The 17,483-nt window shown below is 36.4% G+C and overlaps 1 protein-coding gene across 3 annotated transcripts in view; it reads left to right on the top strand.

The window, feature by feature from the left end:
- Positions 1 to 17,483, top strand: part of OXR1 (oxidation resistance 1) — a 411,904-nt gene that overhangs the window by 58,144 nt on the left and 336,277 nt on the right. Inside the window, exon 1 of one of the 3 annotated variants that reach the window (XM_021710493.1) lies at positions 13,342 to 13,460. The exons of the other annotated variants lie outside the window; for them this stretch is intronic. Coding sequence (XP_021566168.1) covers positions 13,435 to 13,460 — 26 coding nt within the window. The 5' untranslated portion in view covers positions 13,342 to 13,434. Of the gene's footprint in view, positions 1 to 13,341; positions 13,461 to 17,483 lie in introns of those variants that run through there. 3 annotated transcript variants of the gene reach the window in all.

Below are 17,483 nucleotides of genomic sequence, written 5' to 3'. Positions count from 1 at the left end.
CCTTATTTTTCCCCATAAAACATACCACTACCTGATACAATTTGCTTATGAATGTATCCATGTATGTATGCATGCTTTTATCTGCTTGTTCTCTATTCCCTCACTAGGTCATAGGTTAAGTCAGGGACTTTCTATTATCGTTATTTTGCCTAGAACAATGTTTGACATAGACTAAGTGCCTAAAAATTTTGTGTTGAATGAAGAACTATGGGGATACAGTGTTTTGATTTTTTATAACTGTATGTAAATTGTATCATACTGGATGTACCTCATGGTAACTTGCTTTTCTCAATCAACAGTGTTTTCAAAATATGTTCATATTGCGATCTATCATCCATCTATCTAATCTGTCATCTATCTATCCATCTATCATCTAACTTCTCATCTAATCTATCATCTATAGATCTATCATCTATATATCTAACCTATCATCTATCATATTTTTTCATCTATCTATTATCTATCTCAGTCATTTTAACTATGGAATATTATCCCATACAGTTTATTTAAATGGCTATTGCTAGGTTGTAGTTACTTTTAGTTATTCACTTTTCTAAATAATATTGAAAGGGATATACTTTTAAATATACTTTTCTTGTTTTTTTTTCGTGTAGATATATAACAAAATAAACATTTCTATTTTCTTTTACCTAGCAGTTAAATTCATTTTAAAAGCAATTACATTAAAATTATTTTTATGCTTAGGTGATTAGTCTACCATCAAATGTCCCCATGCAAACTTAAAAGTCATTTTAGGAGGAGAAAAATAACATCACATTTTTTTAAAATAGCAAATTGTATACTTATCTTTTAAGTTTCCTACTTTTCTGATCGCATGATCCAATTATAAATATTTTCTCCTAATAAAACAAGAAAGTAATGCTACCTACATTTAAAGCATTTCATTTTGTAGTTCTGTGCATGCATGTTTGTGTGGGTGTGTATGTTGATGAGATCACTTGAGATTTTACTATGGTCCCAGTGGTTTAAGCAACACTACTATTCCACTAAATAATTGAGCATTTTGCATTTTGTTTGCCAAAGTTTAAGCAAAAGCCAGTTTTGTTTCAGAATTGTAAACTTTGCTATACTGTACAGATGAGGAGAAAAGAAAAAAACTATTGCAAAATTCATTAAGGATTGTAACACTAAAGTATAATATAGCCAATTTCCAAAAGAATAGGAGCTTTTGATGTGCTTTGAAGCCGCATACTTTATGGGTGATGTCATGTGTTTTGACTCTGAAGCCACTGAATGTCACTAAAAAAAAAAATAAAAAATTACTTTCTCAGCCTGGTTTGGTGGCTCAGTCTGTAATCTCAGCACTTTGGGAGGCTGAGGCGAGTGGATTGCCTGCGTCTGTGGGTTCAAGACCAGCCCAGACAATTTGGCGAGACCTCATCTCAGCAGTAAAAAATAAAAAATAGCCAGGCATAGTAGCATGCATCTGTAGTTCCAGCTACTCAGAAGGCTGAGGCGAAGGATTGCTGGAGCCCAGAATTTCAACACTGGGGTGACCGTGAGCGTGCATGAAACTGCACTCCAGCCTAGGTGAAGGAGTGAGACTCCAACTCAAAAAAGAAAAAAATTGCTTTCTCAGGAGTGATGCTTTTACTTGCTCATTGTTCAATAATTCTGGGTGAATAAAAAGCTGAGTTCATTTTTCTTAATTTGTAACCATTTGGACAGAAATTAACCTAAACCTTACCTTTATATTTATTGTTTTTTTTTTACTTCTATATTTAAAAAGTTTATCTGTGCTAGGAAAAATTAAAAATTAACTAATGTTAAAGTTGAATGGATTAAGAAAATCCAGTTCATTCATTCAGCGACTATGTATTGAGTGCTTCCTAGGAAGCAGGTGCTATTCTTGATGCTGGAGATACATTATGCATAAAACAGTTGAGGTCTTTATTCCCTTTAAACTTAGTGAGGGAGAGAGATAATTAACAAGTGACCAAATGTTTCAACAAGACAGGCCCCACGGTGTGGTGACTGTTGCTGTGAAACAGATAACACAGAGCAGCGTGACTGAAAGTAGCCAGAGTGGGGTGAGGCAGAACTGCCTTAGCTGTGGTGGCCAAATGTCACCTCTGAGGAGGCAATAGTTGAGCTGAGTGCTGAATGAGGCATCGCAGTGCAGACACCTGGTAAAAGACTGGTCAAAGGAACGACAAGTGACCAATGCTGAGGATGGAAACGTGTTTGCAGTGTTTGAGGAACACCAAGGTCAGTGTGGCTGAGGAAGTGAGAGAATGGGAGGTGACATTGGTGGGACAGGAGGGAACCTTGAAAACTGACTAAGGAGTTTATTAGTACAGATTCTGAAGGGCTCTTATTGGCAGCAAAACTTCACTTGCTGGTTTTGTTGCTATTGATAGAGGCTACCCAAACACACATAAAAAAACAACAAAATTACCTACTAATCTGGGCTTGTCAGTTATTCAGTCAGGTCTTCTCCTTAATTACCCTTGAGTGTGAAGATCTGTGATGCTATTAAAGGGACGTGTCCATTCCTGATAAATATCAGTACATCTGTTTAATCTTTTATAAAAGCTTGAATTATTTATGTTTGTGTGACTTTATAAGCACATTGGAGACTTGTAGGTAAGACTTTATATCCCAGATGAAGAACCAGTACACCCTTTATGTGACCAGACAGAGGTAACCATCCATCCATGGAAAGTGGGTACTTTTTGACTCAAAATAAAAGTGACGCTACCTCCCCATTATTTTACTTTGCTATCTGGTCTTCTGGAACATTCCCTCTTCACCACTGTAGCAAGTGGCCCTATCGAATTCCCTCTGCTTTCTGGAAGTTCAGCATCCCCAGATATGATAACCATCTTCATGTGACATATTTCCTTACCCTTCAGTGCTCTGATTCATCACTGCTTTATAGGATGAGGTCAGTCATATTTTCATGACCAATGGAAAGTGTTCTGACTGACCAGAAGTGGCCAGATGGAGGAAGAGGAAAGTAGGGCTTTACCTTTATTCTGGATGTTGCCACATCCATTTTCACTTTTGAAGTTTATGCTAGCTTTTTTCAAACCTGCATCACATATTTTTTCTTATCCGCAGAAAAAATTAAAATTATCATATGTTTTAGCCTAAAAACTAAAACAGATACTATTTATAATGCTTTATCCTTACAGTGGAGTTAGTAATTATGGAAGTCAGTAATAATGTAAACAATAGTCAACATTTCATGACTGCCATGTGCCATGCAGTGAGCAAAGCCCCTGTTTATGTCATTTCCAATAGGTACGAGCTGTCTATCAAATGCATGTCGTTATTCCCAGTTTGCAAATTTGGAAACTAGAATTGAGTTATAATCTCACTCATGTGTGCACTACTGGTCATTGGCATATTCAAGTTTCAAACGTGATCTGTTTGGGGGTCAAGAGCTCAAATTCTTAACAACCTCACTCTCAAGCCCCACTTAGAATCAAAATAGCCACCGCTGATTGAATGCCTTTCCACTGTATTCCAGGGGCTTTATGAATATAATCCAAATTACTCCTCACCACAACCTAATAAGATGGGTGAGGGGTTGTGCCTATTTTATCACTTTAAAAAATTGAGATTAAGTGAAGTTTGATATCTTACAGTTTTTATCAGGACCTTACAATTTCTTTTTTCTTTGTGCTTAATTTTTTCTTATTTGTTTGTCTGTCTGTTTGTTGAGACAGTGTCTCTAGCTTTGTTGTTCAGGCTGGAGTGCAGTGTTGTGATACAGCTCACTGAAGCCTCGGATTCTTGGGCTCAGGTGATTCTCCCACTTCAGCCTCTGAGCAGTTAGGATTCCAAGCAGGACCTCGACAATTTCAAGTGACAGAAAACTTCAGTTTTAATGGTTCACAGAAGGTCTAGGGGTAGAGTTGGCTTCAAATGTGCCTGAGCCCAAAGAATAAACTCTCCATTTCAGGATCACACTTTCCTCTCTGTCTGCGACCTTCACAGCCTTCCTTTCTGAGGTGGCATTAATAGCATCTAGACGCTGCAGGTGCACATCCTCTCTGTTCACCATCTCTTAGTAGACCAGCTGTGCCTCCCTCCCTATACCTCCTGTACATTTCTGGAATTAAATATCATTTTCCTTGGCCTGAATCCCATGCTCTCCCCAGGGGCAGGGAAGTGAGGTCAACATAACTCAAACACCATGGAAAGAAGAGGATAAGTTGCACATTAGTCCTTCCCTGAAAAGAAAGGGGGATGACTGCTGCCTGAGCAAAAAAAAAAAAAAAAATAGCATCTGTCCATTCTATGTGCTTTTAGTCCAGCAGCACTATGTGGCATAATCAGGATTCAAGTCCAGATTTATAAGGCTCCAAAATGCTTTCTCTTACCATTTATACTGATTTTCATCTCCACATAATTTCCTTTAAAAATCATTGTGAGATAATTTCTCAAGTTCCTGTGCTTCTGTGGAAAAAAAAAATTCCAGTTTGTTAAGGAAATGATGTTTAAATGCATCAGCATACTTGTGAGTAATCTCTTAACAAGAATAGCAAGGCTATCAATGTACAGGGGAATATTATTTCTAGAAGCTATAATTCTAAACTTTAGATGACAACATGTAATGTTTAAGGTCTCATTTCATAGCATATTTTTGCATTGAATAAAATGTCCCTCTTCATATCTCCAAAATAACAGATTTTTAGCATAGAATGGAATTTATTCTCACCTTTTCTTTTGAGGCTACACTACGATTTTCTGTCTTTCATGCCAATACAACTAGGTTTTTTTCAACAGTCCACAATCTTTATTTCATTACTTTGATCTTTGCCCCAGAGGACAGTACTCTCCTTTTGGGACAAATTAAGAAGAGTATAAACAGAAAGAAATCATGGAAACCAGTGAAAAGAGAACAAGATTAGGAATCTTGACCCCAATTTGGCAACAGGTTCATATGAATAAGGGATGGCAAATAAATTTCTAAATTTTAGATGATCTCCAGCAACCCTCTTATATAATCTCTATAATGGCTATTTCACACTGAGTGCAGTAGACTTTTTCAAATTAACCAGTGAAGCAAAACGTATTCACTCAATAAATGAATTGACAGTCTATGCCAAGGTGCTGTGGCAGATACAGCGAAGGCTGCAAGACGGCTCTTCAAGGTACTCAGTTGTCATCTCTTAAAACACATTGACTGTCTAATAGGTACATGACACTGAGACTGCGACTGTAAAGATGCAAAGAAAAGTCCTCAGGGGCTTATACTGTAGCTAGAGAGATGTGAGAAAAGAGAAAGATAAATAAATACACAAGACAGCATATATGAGGTGCCATGGGAATAGGGCAAGCAAGTGTCTCAGATGTTCGCTTTCTAATGGCCGTTTCGATCTTTAGGGACTGTTCACACATACTTTGTTATACAGATGAATCTGATTGCATCCATGAATATCAACATAGAGGTACATTTTGAAGATCAAGGTAGAGACACAAGTACTAAATTGTTGAGCAGTTATATGCAAATCCAAAGTAACCTAATAAGGAAAGAGATTGGGAAACTCGCCAAAAGCAGAGAAATGCTTCTAATTTCCTATATTATAGTGTTCAAAGCAGGAGACTCTAGTTTGTATTGACATATGTTGTAAATGAAAAATGCACCCTGAATTTTCCAGATGTAATATGAAAAAAGAATGTAAAATATCTCATTAATAATTTTTATATTTTCTACATGTTGAAATGATAATATCTTGATGTGCTGGATTAAATAAAACATGATTAAAGATACTTTTTTATAATGTGGTTTCTGGGACAGTTAAAATTACATACATGGCTTATATTCTTTTTTATTTTAAAGATGTGGAGTACAATTCAGGATTAGGTATGTAAGTCGTCATCGTAAAGGTGAAGTTTGGGTCTCCCATTTGTCCTCACTTCACCTTATTTGGGATCACATATCCTTCTTGATCTTATGTGTTCCCCTTTCCTTCCCTCTGGCAGTGTTCCACTACTGCCAATCCCTTTCTTACAGTATTATGATAAATGTTCAGTGTCCACTTATGAGTGAAAACATATGGCACTCAGTTATTTGTTTCTGTGATCGATCACTGAGTATGATAGACTCTAAGTCCATCCAAGTTGCTGCAAAGTCCATAATTTTGTCCTTCATTATGGCTGTGTAATATTCTATTGTGTATATGTACCTCATTTTCTTATCCAGTCCACTTTTGATGGGCAGTGTGGTTGGTTCCATGTTTTTGCTATTGTGAATAGTACTGCAATAAAAATGCATGCTCAGGTATCTTTTTTGTAGAATGAGTTCAGTTCCTCCAGGTATATTCCGAGAAGGGGGATTGCTGGGTCATATAGAAGGTCAATATTTAGATCTTACAGAAAATGCCACACTGATTTCCACAGAGGTTGTGCTAGTTTACACTCGCACCAACTGTATAGAGGCATTCCCTTTTCTCCATATCCTTACCAACAGCTGTTATTTTTGAGTTATTAATGATGGCCATTCTGACTGGAGTTAGGTGGTATCTCAGTATGGTTTTGATTTGCATTTCTTTGATGATTAGAGACTGAGTATTTTTTCATATATCTGTTGGCTGCTTGTATGTCTTCTTTAGAGAAGTGTCTATTTATATCTTTTGTCCATTTTTTAATAGGTCTGTTTGTTTTTTTTCCTTTTAGCACATTTGAGTTCCTTGTCAATCCTGAATGTTAGGAATGTTAGGCCTTTGTCAGATATACAGTTGGTAAATATTTTTTTCTCATTCTGTGGACTGTCTTCCCACTCTCTTGATGGTTTCCTTTGCTTTGCAGAAGGTTTTCAGTTTGATGAGGTCCCATTTGTCTATCTTATCTCTTATGGCATGGGCTTTTGATCAGGAATTGGTTGCCTATCCCAACTTCTTTGTGGATGTCTCCTGCATTTTCTAAAATTCTTATAGTTTGAAGTTTTGTGTTTAGATCTTTGATCCATTTAGAGTTGATTTTTGTGTATGTTGATAGTTAGAGGTCCTGTTTCATTCTTCTGCATGTGGTCAGCCAGTTTTCCCAGTACCATTTACTGAATAGGCTCTCCTCTCCCCAGTGGTTGTTGGTGGAGGCTTTATATAAGGTGAGTTGTTTGAGAAATTGAGATTTTGTTTCTGGAATCTCTATTCTGTTCCTGTTCTTGTTCTAATACAAGGCCAGTTTGATTATTGTGGCCTTATAATAAAATTTAAACTCTGAAAGTATAATACCGCTCACTCTGTTTCTTTTGCTGAGGATTGTTTTGGCAATTCGTGGTCATTATGTTTCCATATGAATTTCTGTACTGTCATTTCCAGATCTGAGAAGAATGATGTTGGTAATTTAATGAGTATTGGCGTTGAATTTATAGACTGCCTTGAGTAGGACGGACGTCTTAACAATGTTGATTCTTCCAATCCATGTACATGGAATAGTTTTCCATTTGTTTGTGTCTTCTTTAATTTCTTTGAACAGTGTTTTGTAGTTTTTGTTGTAAAGATCTTTCACTTTTATTAGGAAGAAGCCAAAGTATTTCTTTTTGTGTGTGTGTGGTTATTGTGGATGGGATTGTACTTTTTATTTGGTTCTCTGAGCATTACATATATGGTTTATATTCTATGGCTATTGGACAGTACTGGGTTTTCTGCTTTGTAACTGGGAAAATTATTTAGCTGCTCTGAGATTGACTTTGATCATTTGTAAAATGAAAATAAAAGTAGTGCTGTTCTTATGAATTTGTTCTAAGTTGTAGATCAGATTATGTCTCTTAAGAACTTAACAATGCCAAGCCTACAGTTAAGATTCAATAATATTGACTGCAGTGTGCTTAAGATACAGCCTCGCATGTTAGTGCAGGGCCATTAAAGTTGTCTGATAGGTATGGAATTAGATTAGCATTTCTCTGGTGCTGGTAATTTACTAGCCTCGGGATCTTGGAACAGTTACTGACCTGTAAGTACCTTAGCCCACACCTCTATATGAACTGGGTTTATTAAGAGTCCCATCTCCATTGTGCTGGAATGGTTAAATGAGATAATGCATGATGGTACTTAGAACCCTGCTTTGAGAAAAATAATGAAAATGATAGTTGTGTTGTTGTTTGGGCTATTGTTAATATTCAGAAGACATTCGTTTTTTTTAAACATTGTGTCTATATTTTTGTTTGTTACTGTTATGAACTGAGTTTCTGTGCCCTCTTAAAATTCTTATGTTGAGGTCGGGCACAATGGCTCAGGCCTATAATCCCAACACTTTGGGAAGCCAAGGTGAAAGGACTGCCTGAGCCTGAGATTCGAGACCATCCTGGGCAACTTGTTGAGATCTCATCTCTACAATAAATCAAGAAAAATTAGCTACATGTGGTGGCACACGCCTGTAGTTCCAGCTACTTGGAAGACTGAGGCAGAAGGATCACCTGAGCCCAGCAGATCGAGGTTGTGGTGGCCAGGAGTATGCCACTGCACTCCAGCCTCGGCAACAAACTGTGACTCCGACTCAATAGAAAAAAAAAAAATCATATGTTGAAACCTTAATTCCAAATGTGATGGCATTTAGAGGTGGAGGCTTTGGGAGGTATTAGGGTTAGATTTGGTCAAGAGAGCAGAGTCCTAGTAATGGGATGAGTGTCCTTACAAGGAGTTGAAGGGACCACCAGAGTGTTCTCTCTACCATGTAAGGACACAGTGAGAATATAGTCCTCTGCAAACCAGGAAGGGTGCCCTCACCAATTACCTGACCCCAGCTGGTACTCTCATCAGAGCCATCTAACCTCCCGAACTATAAGAAAAAAAAAAAAAGTTTGTTTGAGGTACCCAGTCTATGGTATTGTTATAGCAGCCTGAACTAAAACCATTATTTTTGTTTTTTAAATTGTTTTTATTCAGTTCAATTTTTTCCTGATATTTGATTTTCTTTTTCTCACATTTGCTGTTAAATTTAGAGATTCTAGGCCAGTAGGGTTTCTGAATTCATTCCTTCTAGGCAATTCCCATATGGCTAATAGTCATTACCCACCCCACCTCAACCACATTTTTATTTGTCACTCAGACATTGTGGGTTTTATCTTACCCACAAGATAAAGACATAAATCTTTTTCTTACTGTTGAATGCTTAGCACCTAGGAATGTGCCACCATGAGTTCACCAAAGTGTTCAATACATTCATTGAATGAATGAGAAACCAGATAGAAACATTATTAGGTTAATAATGAAAATAAACTCTTGGATGTAGTTCTAATTAGTTTCTGCACTTAAAGTTCTTATGTGAGTAAAATATTTGAGAATTTGTGAATTTTTAAATCTTTGACTGGGTTCTGGATAGGTGACGTTGCTAGATAAGTGACGTTTCACTGTGGCTGGTATTTGGAAACATGAATAAAATTTCACTTAATTGACCTTTTGAGAAAAGTCTCCCATGTGTCAGAAAGCATTCATAGTGGTGCTTCTCCTCAGTGGGCCTTCATTGGTAGTTTTCAAAGCAGACAGCCCTTTTAGAAACTCTAGGGTATTACCCAGATTATTATAGTCTTGTAATGTATTGGTATAGTCTGATACCCACACCCTATTCCCAAAAAGCTATGGTCTAATAGGCTCTGCTTTGAAGGAAGGAGTGCAACATTTGCTGGACAGTCATGCTTAGGGATGCCATATGGACTTCTGCTCAATGTGTCCTCAATACCAATAAATGTCACCGGGCAATCATCTCAATCTCTACGGAAAATGTGTTTCTTTTTTCCTTCTGCATGCTGAAAGCACTGCTGACTTCAGTAGCTGAGAAATTATATAGTATATGGTATATTATGTGGTAAGCTATATGATATGTAGTTAAAAAGTGACTTTCATTTCTTTCTGGTATTGGGTGATAGAATAACTTCCAATTGATGGTTAAAGCTTATTATAGGCCTCAGCATGCATCTAAAAATTATCAAGTCAGTGATGAATAGACTCTAGCCATAGTTTCCACTTGCATATAGGCAATTCAAAAGTAATACTAAAAAGACTATTCAGCAGTTTGAATTTTTAAATAATAAAATCAAATTTTATCTTTAGTCTTTGAACATATCACCAAAGAGGAAGTTAAAATACCAGTGCAGCATGTTAACCTAGATGATCAGAGTGTTTTTCAGCAATTTATATTCTCAGGTTAGATGTATAAAAATAAATACTCCCATTCTTACCATACTCCCAGTATGACTATTAACACATCATTTATTTTTGTTTTTATTTTTTATGAATGAGCTTGAATTTATAAACTTCTGTTTGAAATGTTTATTCCTCGTTTGAGTTTTTATAAAACAATATCATCTGAAAAATTTAATTCCAAAATTCTTGTAGAAAATGTATATGTAAACACACACACACATGCATATGCATCCCCTGTGTATAGGGGAAACCTCAGAAAATAGAGTTTACTTATTTAAAAAACCATGTATGTATTCTTGCATGTTTAAACTTCAGCCATCTTCGAAGTACTTTCCATTTGACGCAATACACCTATTGAGATGTTTTTCCACTGCTCAAAACAATTTTTGAACTCATCGATTTTGATCATTTTTAGTGCTTCTGCTGTTTTTTGTTTTACTCCTTCCTTCCACATGGGCAAAATGTTTCCCTTTGAGCACTTTTATTATCTGGGGAAAGAAAAAACAAAGAGTCGCTCAGGGTGAGATTAGGTGAATAAGGAGGGTGGAGCACAAGGGTCATACCAGTTTGGGTCAAAAACTGCTGTACGTTCAACGTAGTATGGACAGGAGCCCTCGTAATTTACTCATCACGAAAGGGCAAAAGCATTGAAATAATCTCAAATAAATAACTTCACTGAAGCTGAACGCTGCTAGCTAATACACTGATGCTGATGGGTTCCTAGAACACTTACCTAGCAAGAGAAGCCTGTACTACAAGGGTCCCACTCTCCAAAAGATAATTCTGGTTTTTGGGGGGGTCTTCTCTTATAAATACTTCACATGTTAGCATTAGGGGAATTTAATGTAAATTGTAGTATTTAAGAACAAATATAAAATACTTTAGATATGACCTTGAGCGATAGGCATTAGGAAGTCAAGGGGAATTCTTCTGGCATTTCTAAATCCTTTGTCTAATGAGTCTACCAACAGAGCTATTTATTTACAGGGAATTAAATGGAAACTACTAAAGCAGTCCCAATAATCTCCACTTGCTGTCCTGCTATTACAGAGGCTTGCAGCACAGTGAAGTAGACAAACACACTCATCACCCCTATTTTCGTTCTAGTATAACTTCATGGACTGGTGACAAATTTGTAGTCATTTAAAGGGCTTTATTTAGGCATGAAATACCCAAGAAGGGAGGACTCTGAATCATTATAAACCAAACCAACCGTGTAGGGGTGAAAACTACCATGAGACTTAACTGCTCAACTGTAAGAGCCCACTCGCACATTAGGATTTTCACAGAGCCGGCTAAATTCACCTGCAAGATCCTGAAGCTAGCCACGTGGTACCCACAGTTTGAGAACTGTTCATTACTGTCTGGGTCGTGGTTCGGGGCGGCACCACTAGATAGCACCACTTTCAGCCGGTCTCAATACCATGCCTCTCTCCTATGCACCCTCTCACTACTCTCACCCAGGCAGAGAATCCATCATGATTCTTTCTGTCCAGGTCTACCTGTTGCTTTATTGACTTTAATTTTACTTTTTAAGTTTACTCTAGATGTCCACTTGATCAGAGTCTACCTGTTAGGTAGAAATGTTTGGGAAATGAATAAAAGTACCTTCAAGCTAATTAGTTCACAGCTTGGCACTACTCATATTACAAAGCTTTAGGAAGATATTCTAGGCATGGCAAGTTGTATCTTTCTACTTAAAGTGCTAGAAAAATTTAGTTCCTCCTGAAGATTAGTGGCAAAAATGGAATTTTTGTGAGCCAGACTATGTCCTTTCTAACAAACAAGTTGGCTTTAATTTCTCTCCAGTTGGGCATGGTGGTTAACAAACTCATTGACAGACAAAGCCTTGCCATCTTTTCAAATTATAATGTTTGCAGAGAGAAGCAAGCAGAGCCCTTTCTTATTAGGCTATGAAATGGACGTTAGCTTTGTGGTAGTTTTTTCTTCCAGTCCAGGCAGATAGATGACAGTAAAAAATAATAACTGTGTTGAGAGGTGGCTCATCTCCCTGTCACTGTTACCTCTAGAAATCAGCAAGGCGAACCCTTGTTGTGTTCAAATACAATTGATTTCTTAACAAATTGGCTTGTACTCTGAGGAGTTAACTCATTTCTACTTTTTTTTTTTAGCAAGTCAATGTGTGGAAGTACCTTGGGGCTATACTATTTCATGACTTTTTGGAATCCTTACAGAGCTTCTCTACTTTCAAATCAAATTTTTACATGGATCTAAGATGAAAAAAAATCTTATAAGGTTTTTTCCCAACTTATTCCTTAGAGATACATGGCTTAACTCTTTCTGGTAAAGTATTTCTATTTGTTATGACACTTGGTAAATACAGATGAAAACCGTATTTACAGATTTTTAATATCATCATCCACACCCCCTATTTTGAAAATGCAATGAAAGTCAGATGTTTCTTTGAGAGCATTTTAAACTTTTTGAGAATATTATTTTGACTTTGGGTAACTAAAGCTTATTTCCTATAGAATTCTTGACAAGAAATCACTAATATACCTTATCTAAGTATTATTCTTTTAATATAAAGGAAGAATGATCTGGTGATATGAAGGGCTCTCCTGAAAGCAATGCAAGCGAGGGAAATGAGAAGAAGTACTCAAAAAGTCAGTCTCTGAGGTCTCACAGTATAGAATTCAAATCTAAAGTCTGTCATGAACTAACTCTGTAAGCTTGGGCAAATTCCTCAGTCTTGGTTATTTTCCACTCTTTCTTTTGTAAAATGGAAATATGGATAATGTTTACCTCATAGGCCACTGTGAGGTTAACTAAGTAATGCATTTAAACAATTATTGTAATTGTTTAATACAATAAAAAATTGTTTAAAACAGTCTATAGTGACCACGCAATGAATTATAGTGATAGCAGTGTCAACGCCGATACGCTTATGTTCCTTGGTGTTTAAAAGTTTAAAAGGCACTGTCTCTAAATCGTTTCTGTTTTCTTTGTAGTATGTGAAGAAAAATACACTTCCAGAAGCATATTTCTCACCTACATAGCTGAAGAGTAATTGCATTTAACAGCTCCCTTCATTGTACTCAGTGAACAGCATATTTTTAGGGTGATGACAGCTTGCTTCGTGGGGTTTGGGGTCTCCTTTTCCCTTGGATGTTGGTCTGTATACTTGTACCTCCCCCCTCTCCCCCCCACCACCACGACCAAACAGCCAGGCTCCTAGCGGAGGTAGTGGGTGGAGCTTGCAAGACATCTAGTACCAGGCTCAGGTAACAAAACTCTCATCAGATCCGACTGAGCTCCCAGGTAGCTATAAGGTTGCCTGTTCACCTGCAAAGAAATGACGAAGGACAAAAACAGCCCGGGGTAGGTGGAATCTACCAGCCTCCATCTGTTTTTGCTTCCTCTGTTAGGAAGAAAACGTTTCCTAGTTCCATTATGAAATAACTCTCTGATTTCTGTGCAAGTGAGAAATCACATCTTTGTGTTTATGGGACCAAACAGGTGGATTTCTGTTGCCATTTGGTTCCTGGCGAAACAGAACCACAAAGAAGGCAGAAGGACAAGGGTATAGGTATTAAAGAAAGGGAAACCCTTCTGACACGTTTGGTTTGCCATACCTGTTGCTTACTATCCCTTTTAGAGCCATAGCTGTTTGTAATTTTTAAATGTTGTATTTCTTAATTTTACTTCAGTACTACATATCATTTATGGACACATCTTTTTAAAAAAAAATTTATGTTAAAGATGTGTGGTACAATTCATTATGCAGGTTCCCTTGTTGATGAAGTGTGCCCTCCCCCCCTCCCCCGCAGTTTCCCACTACTGCCGATCCGTTTCTTATAGTATTATGAGAATTTATGAACACATCTTATTGTGTGGTTGAAGTGATTTTAAATGACATAGGAAAATACTCATAACTTGTATTCTCAATTAAAAGTGTAGTAAGCACATATATTTCGGTGTGTTACATTCAGCTTAAACATATTATTTAAAATTATTTTAAAATAATTACTTTAAAAAGCAGGAATAATGAAAAATGTTGTCTATATTACCTGAAAGTAACAGTTTTCAACCACTTGTCAAGAAACCACAATTATCAGGATACTTAATTTTAAAAATATAAATTTTGCCTGAATTATATTTTAATTTTAAGGGCTGAAATTCCCTAGTTAAGAATTAAGCAGCCTTGGCTGCTTTTGATCACTTTTGACTCTGTTTAATAAGAAAAAGCTTGCAGTTCTTCTTACCTCTCTTCCATCAATATTTAAATGAGGAAACCCGTCCAAAGCTCTGAACCAAAAGCAGGTAGCTTTGTAGAATATACTTTAGTCACAAGACCTGTCGAGTTACCCAGAAACCCTAGCGAATAGCTCCAGATACAGTACCACTTCTACTAAAAGCTGACAGTCATTCTTTAATATAGGCTGAACACTGTTCTGAGTGCTTTGCATGTATTAACATGTCATCAAAACCACTCTTGCAAGGTTTGTTTGTATTGTTATTGTTTCCATTGTAGCTGCTAGGATACTGAGGTATAAAAAGAGTAAGCAAATTGCCCAGCTCCACACAGGAAGTAAATGGTGGTTGGTAGAGGCATCAGAAACCTAGTAACATAATTTTTTAACAAATTAAGACAAATCAAATTGATTATTTTTTTAAAATTCCCTTTTTTATTAGGTATTCAAATTACAAGATATATGTTTATTGATACAAATAAAGCAATATAAAAATGTACAAAGAAAAATGTATGATGCCACATCAAGGAGATTTCTTTTATTTATTTTTACTTTTAATTTATTTTTTGGTGTTTCTTGGATTCGGTAGAAGCCATATTCCCTTTCTAATCCTACTCTCTGGCAATTGAAGCTATCCTTTCACATTTTTCTTCATGCTCAACACATGTATACTTTCTCACATGCAGACATATTTTTCACAAAAATGAAAGTACACCATAAGCGTTACTCGGAAACTTGATATTTCACCAAATCATATATTATTGGCCAGGAGAGTTGTAGCTTAGTTTTGCAACAGTACATAGTAGTTCATGTGATGAATGAACCATAATTTATTAATGCAGTGATGGATGTTCAGATAACGGAATGATTAATTGCCTGCGTGTTTTAAATAGACACCTGACAGAAAGTGAACTAAGTCAAGTGCTTTTACAAAAGCTGATTATGAAGACATTCCCCAGAACAGTGAAATTTCTTGTGATTGCATGATCAAAAGTATGCCTGGCTGCCTCCCAAGTGCACATTTCTTAAGTTACTCCTCATCACCTCAAAGAATGTAGTTTATCATTTCATGTTTGTATGTAGTATTGTCAGTTTAGGTTCTTTAGAGCAAACCAGATGGACTTAGGTCCATGGAATATTAACTTTTTGCTGTTGAGAGGAAAAAAAAAACCACTAATCATCGCAGATCTAAACTTTGGATTGAAAAGGAAAAGCAAAAGCAATTAAAATAAGAAGCAATAAATACAGGAGAGGCAGCTCTGAAATAAACACATTGCCTTGGATATTCTTCCTAAGACTCTGCCTTTCATGATTGATGCAGCAGCAGGTCACTGAAGACAGCAAACAGTAAACCCCATCTCTACTGTATGCCAGCTAGTATTCCATGTAGAGCAGACATTTTCTAGCCACCTACGTCTCTCTTGAGCATAGGAGAATTATCTCTTAAATACTTCTATGTTTTCATTTTACAGAGCTCTAAAAGAGATTTGTTTTTAGTTTTAAAACACAGCAAATCTTTTACAATGATTAGTACTTTCCCTGTACACCTCAGAAAATTCCTTGTTTTCTTATTTCTTAAGAACAAACAGCTTATCTAGTCATTTTTCTGATTTTTTCCTGCTTTTAGAACTGAAACATATTTGCTAATTTGGCAGATTCTGTAAAGCAGCACATAGAGATAATCAGTACTGACCCCACTGCAAATTCTGAACACAGAAAGAATATAAGACATTCTTTGTGTTCGTCTGGAATCCATCAAAGCTAGGGAGGTTGAGCCTGAGTCTAATTCATGGCTCAAATGTCTGAATGAAATCGTTTTCATTTCCTCATGGTTTAATGTAAAACAATATGCTCTTGAGGTGATGACAAGAATGCAGTCACCTGAGTTGTGAGTTTTAACACTGATTCTCTGACCTTTCTATTCTGGACTGTCTTGGGTCATAGGCTGCTTCTGAGTGCATGGTATCTGCAAACAGTTTGGTTTAATGTCATTGCAATTGGAAATCTTACAAGTACTGGCTGTAATGTATATTCTATTTATATGTGTATTTATTTTGTATTTCTATTTACAAACAAAAACTTGTCCATAATAATATATGTTATAATAGTCATTCTTTAAACATACACGGGTCAGAATAAAGTTAAGGATTTGTTCTCACAGCTTTGACATTTTAAGCAATTTTGTGTACACATAATCATTCACTTGAAAACCAGTTAGTTTTAAGGCAGTTTGTATAATGATTGTTTTTAAATTCAAAATAACAGGAAATTTTTCTCTTCATTTCAATATTGGTTTTAATGATGTCGAAGGATGATGGTTGAAAACTTTATGATTTCAAAATAGCACAGACACAGAGGCGTTGCATAGCTTTATATAGTATAAAATGTAATTGTTTTTAATAAACATTCATATCTGTTGAGGGTAACACAGAAACTTTAAATATTGTAGGCATATCTTTAATTCAGTTCAACATACATTTCTTTCTTTCTTTCTTTCTTTCTTTTTTTCTTTCTTTCTTTTTTTGTATGTCCCTAGGCTTCTTTTTATAAGAAGATTCAAAAATAATTAAAACACTATTCCTGCTCTCCAGAGTTTTACACATTAGTGGGGAGACTGAAAGTTACATGTGTAAAAATAATAACGATGATGTAACAGCAGGAAGGCTGTTACCTACTCAATCAGTGATGGGTTAAAAACATGAGAACATGAGATGACTTGGGGGAAGGGAGCATACTTGACTAAGTATCCACTGTGCATTCAGTTTGGGGACCAAACCCCAAAAATTTCCAAAAGAGAAGCACGGTATTAGCTGAATGTTTTTATTCCATTACATTTTCTTATATCTGTGAAATCTATTAAGTCTGAACTCAAAGACAGCACTATCAATGACAACAAACCTAAAAGGTGACGTTAAATTAAAATACCCATTAACCACGTATACATAAAATATTTAAATATTCTTAGAAATATAAAAGAGTGCTAGGCTCGGTGGCTCAGCCTGTAATCCCGTGCCTTTGGGAGGCTGAGGTGAGTGGATTACCTGAGCCCGCGGGTTCGAGACCCGCCTGGGCAGCGAGACCTCATCTCTACAATAAATCAAAAAATCAGCCGGGCGTGGTAGCGCATGCCTGTAATTCCGGCTACTTGGAA

The sequence above is a fragment of the Carlito syrichta genome, unplaced genomic scaffold (assembly GCF_000164805.1).
Source record: "Carlito syrichta isolate Samal-C Ts95f unplaced genomic scaffold, Tarsius_syrichta-2.0.1 Scaffold78725, whole genome shotgun sequence".
NCBI lineage: Eukaryota > Metazoa > Chordata > Mammalia > Primates > Tarsiidae > Carlito > Carlito syrichta.
Note: the sequence above shows the minus strand (reverse complement) of the source record. Positions and strands in the feature narration are given on the sequence as shown.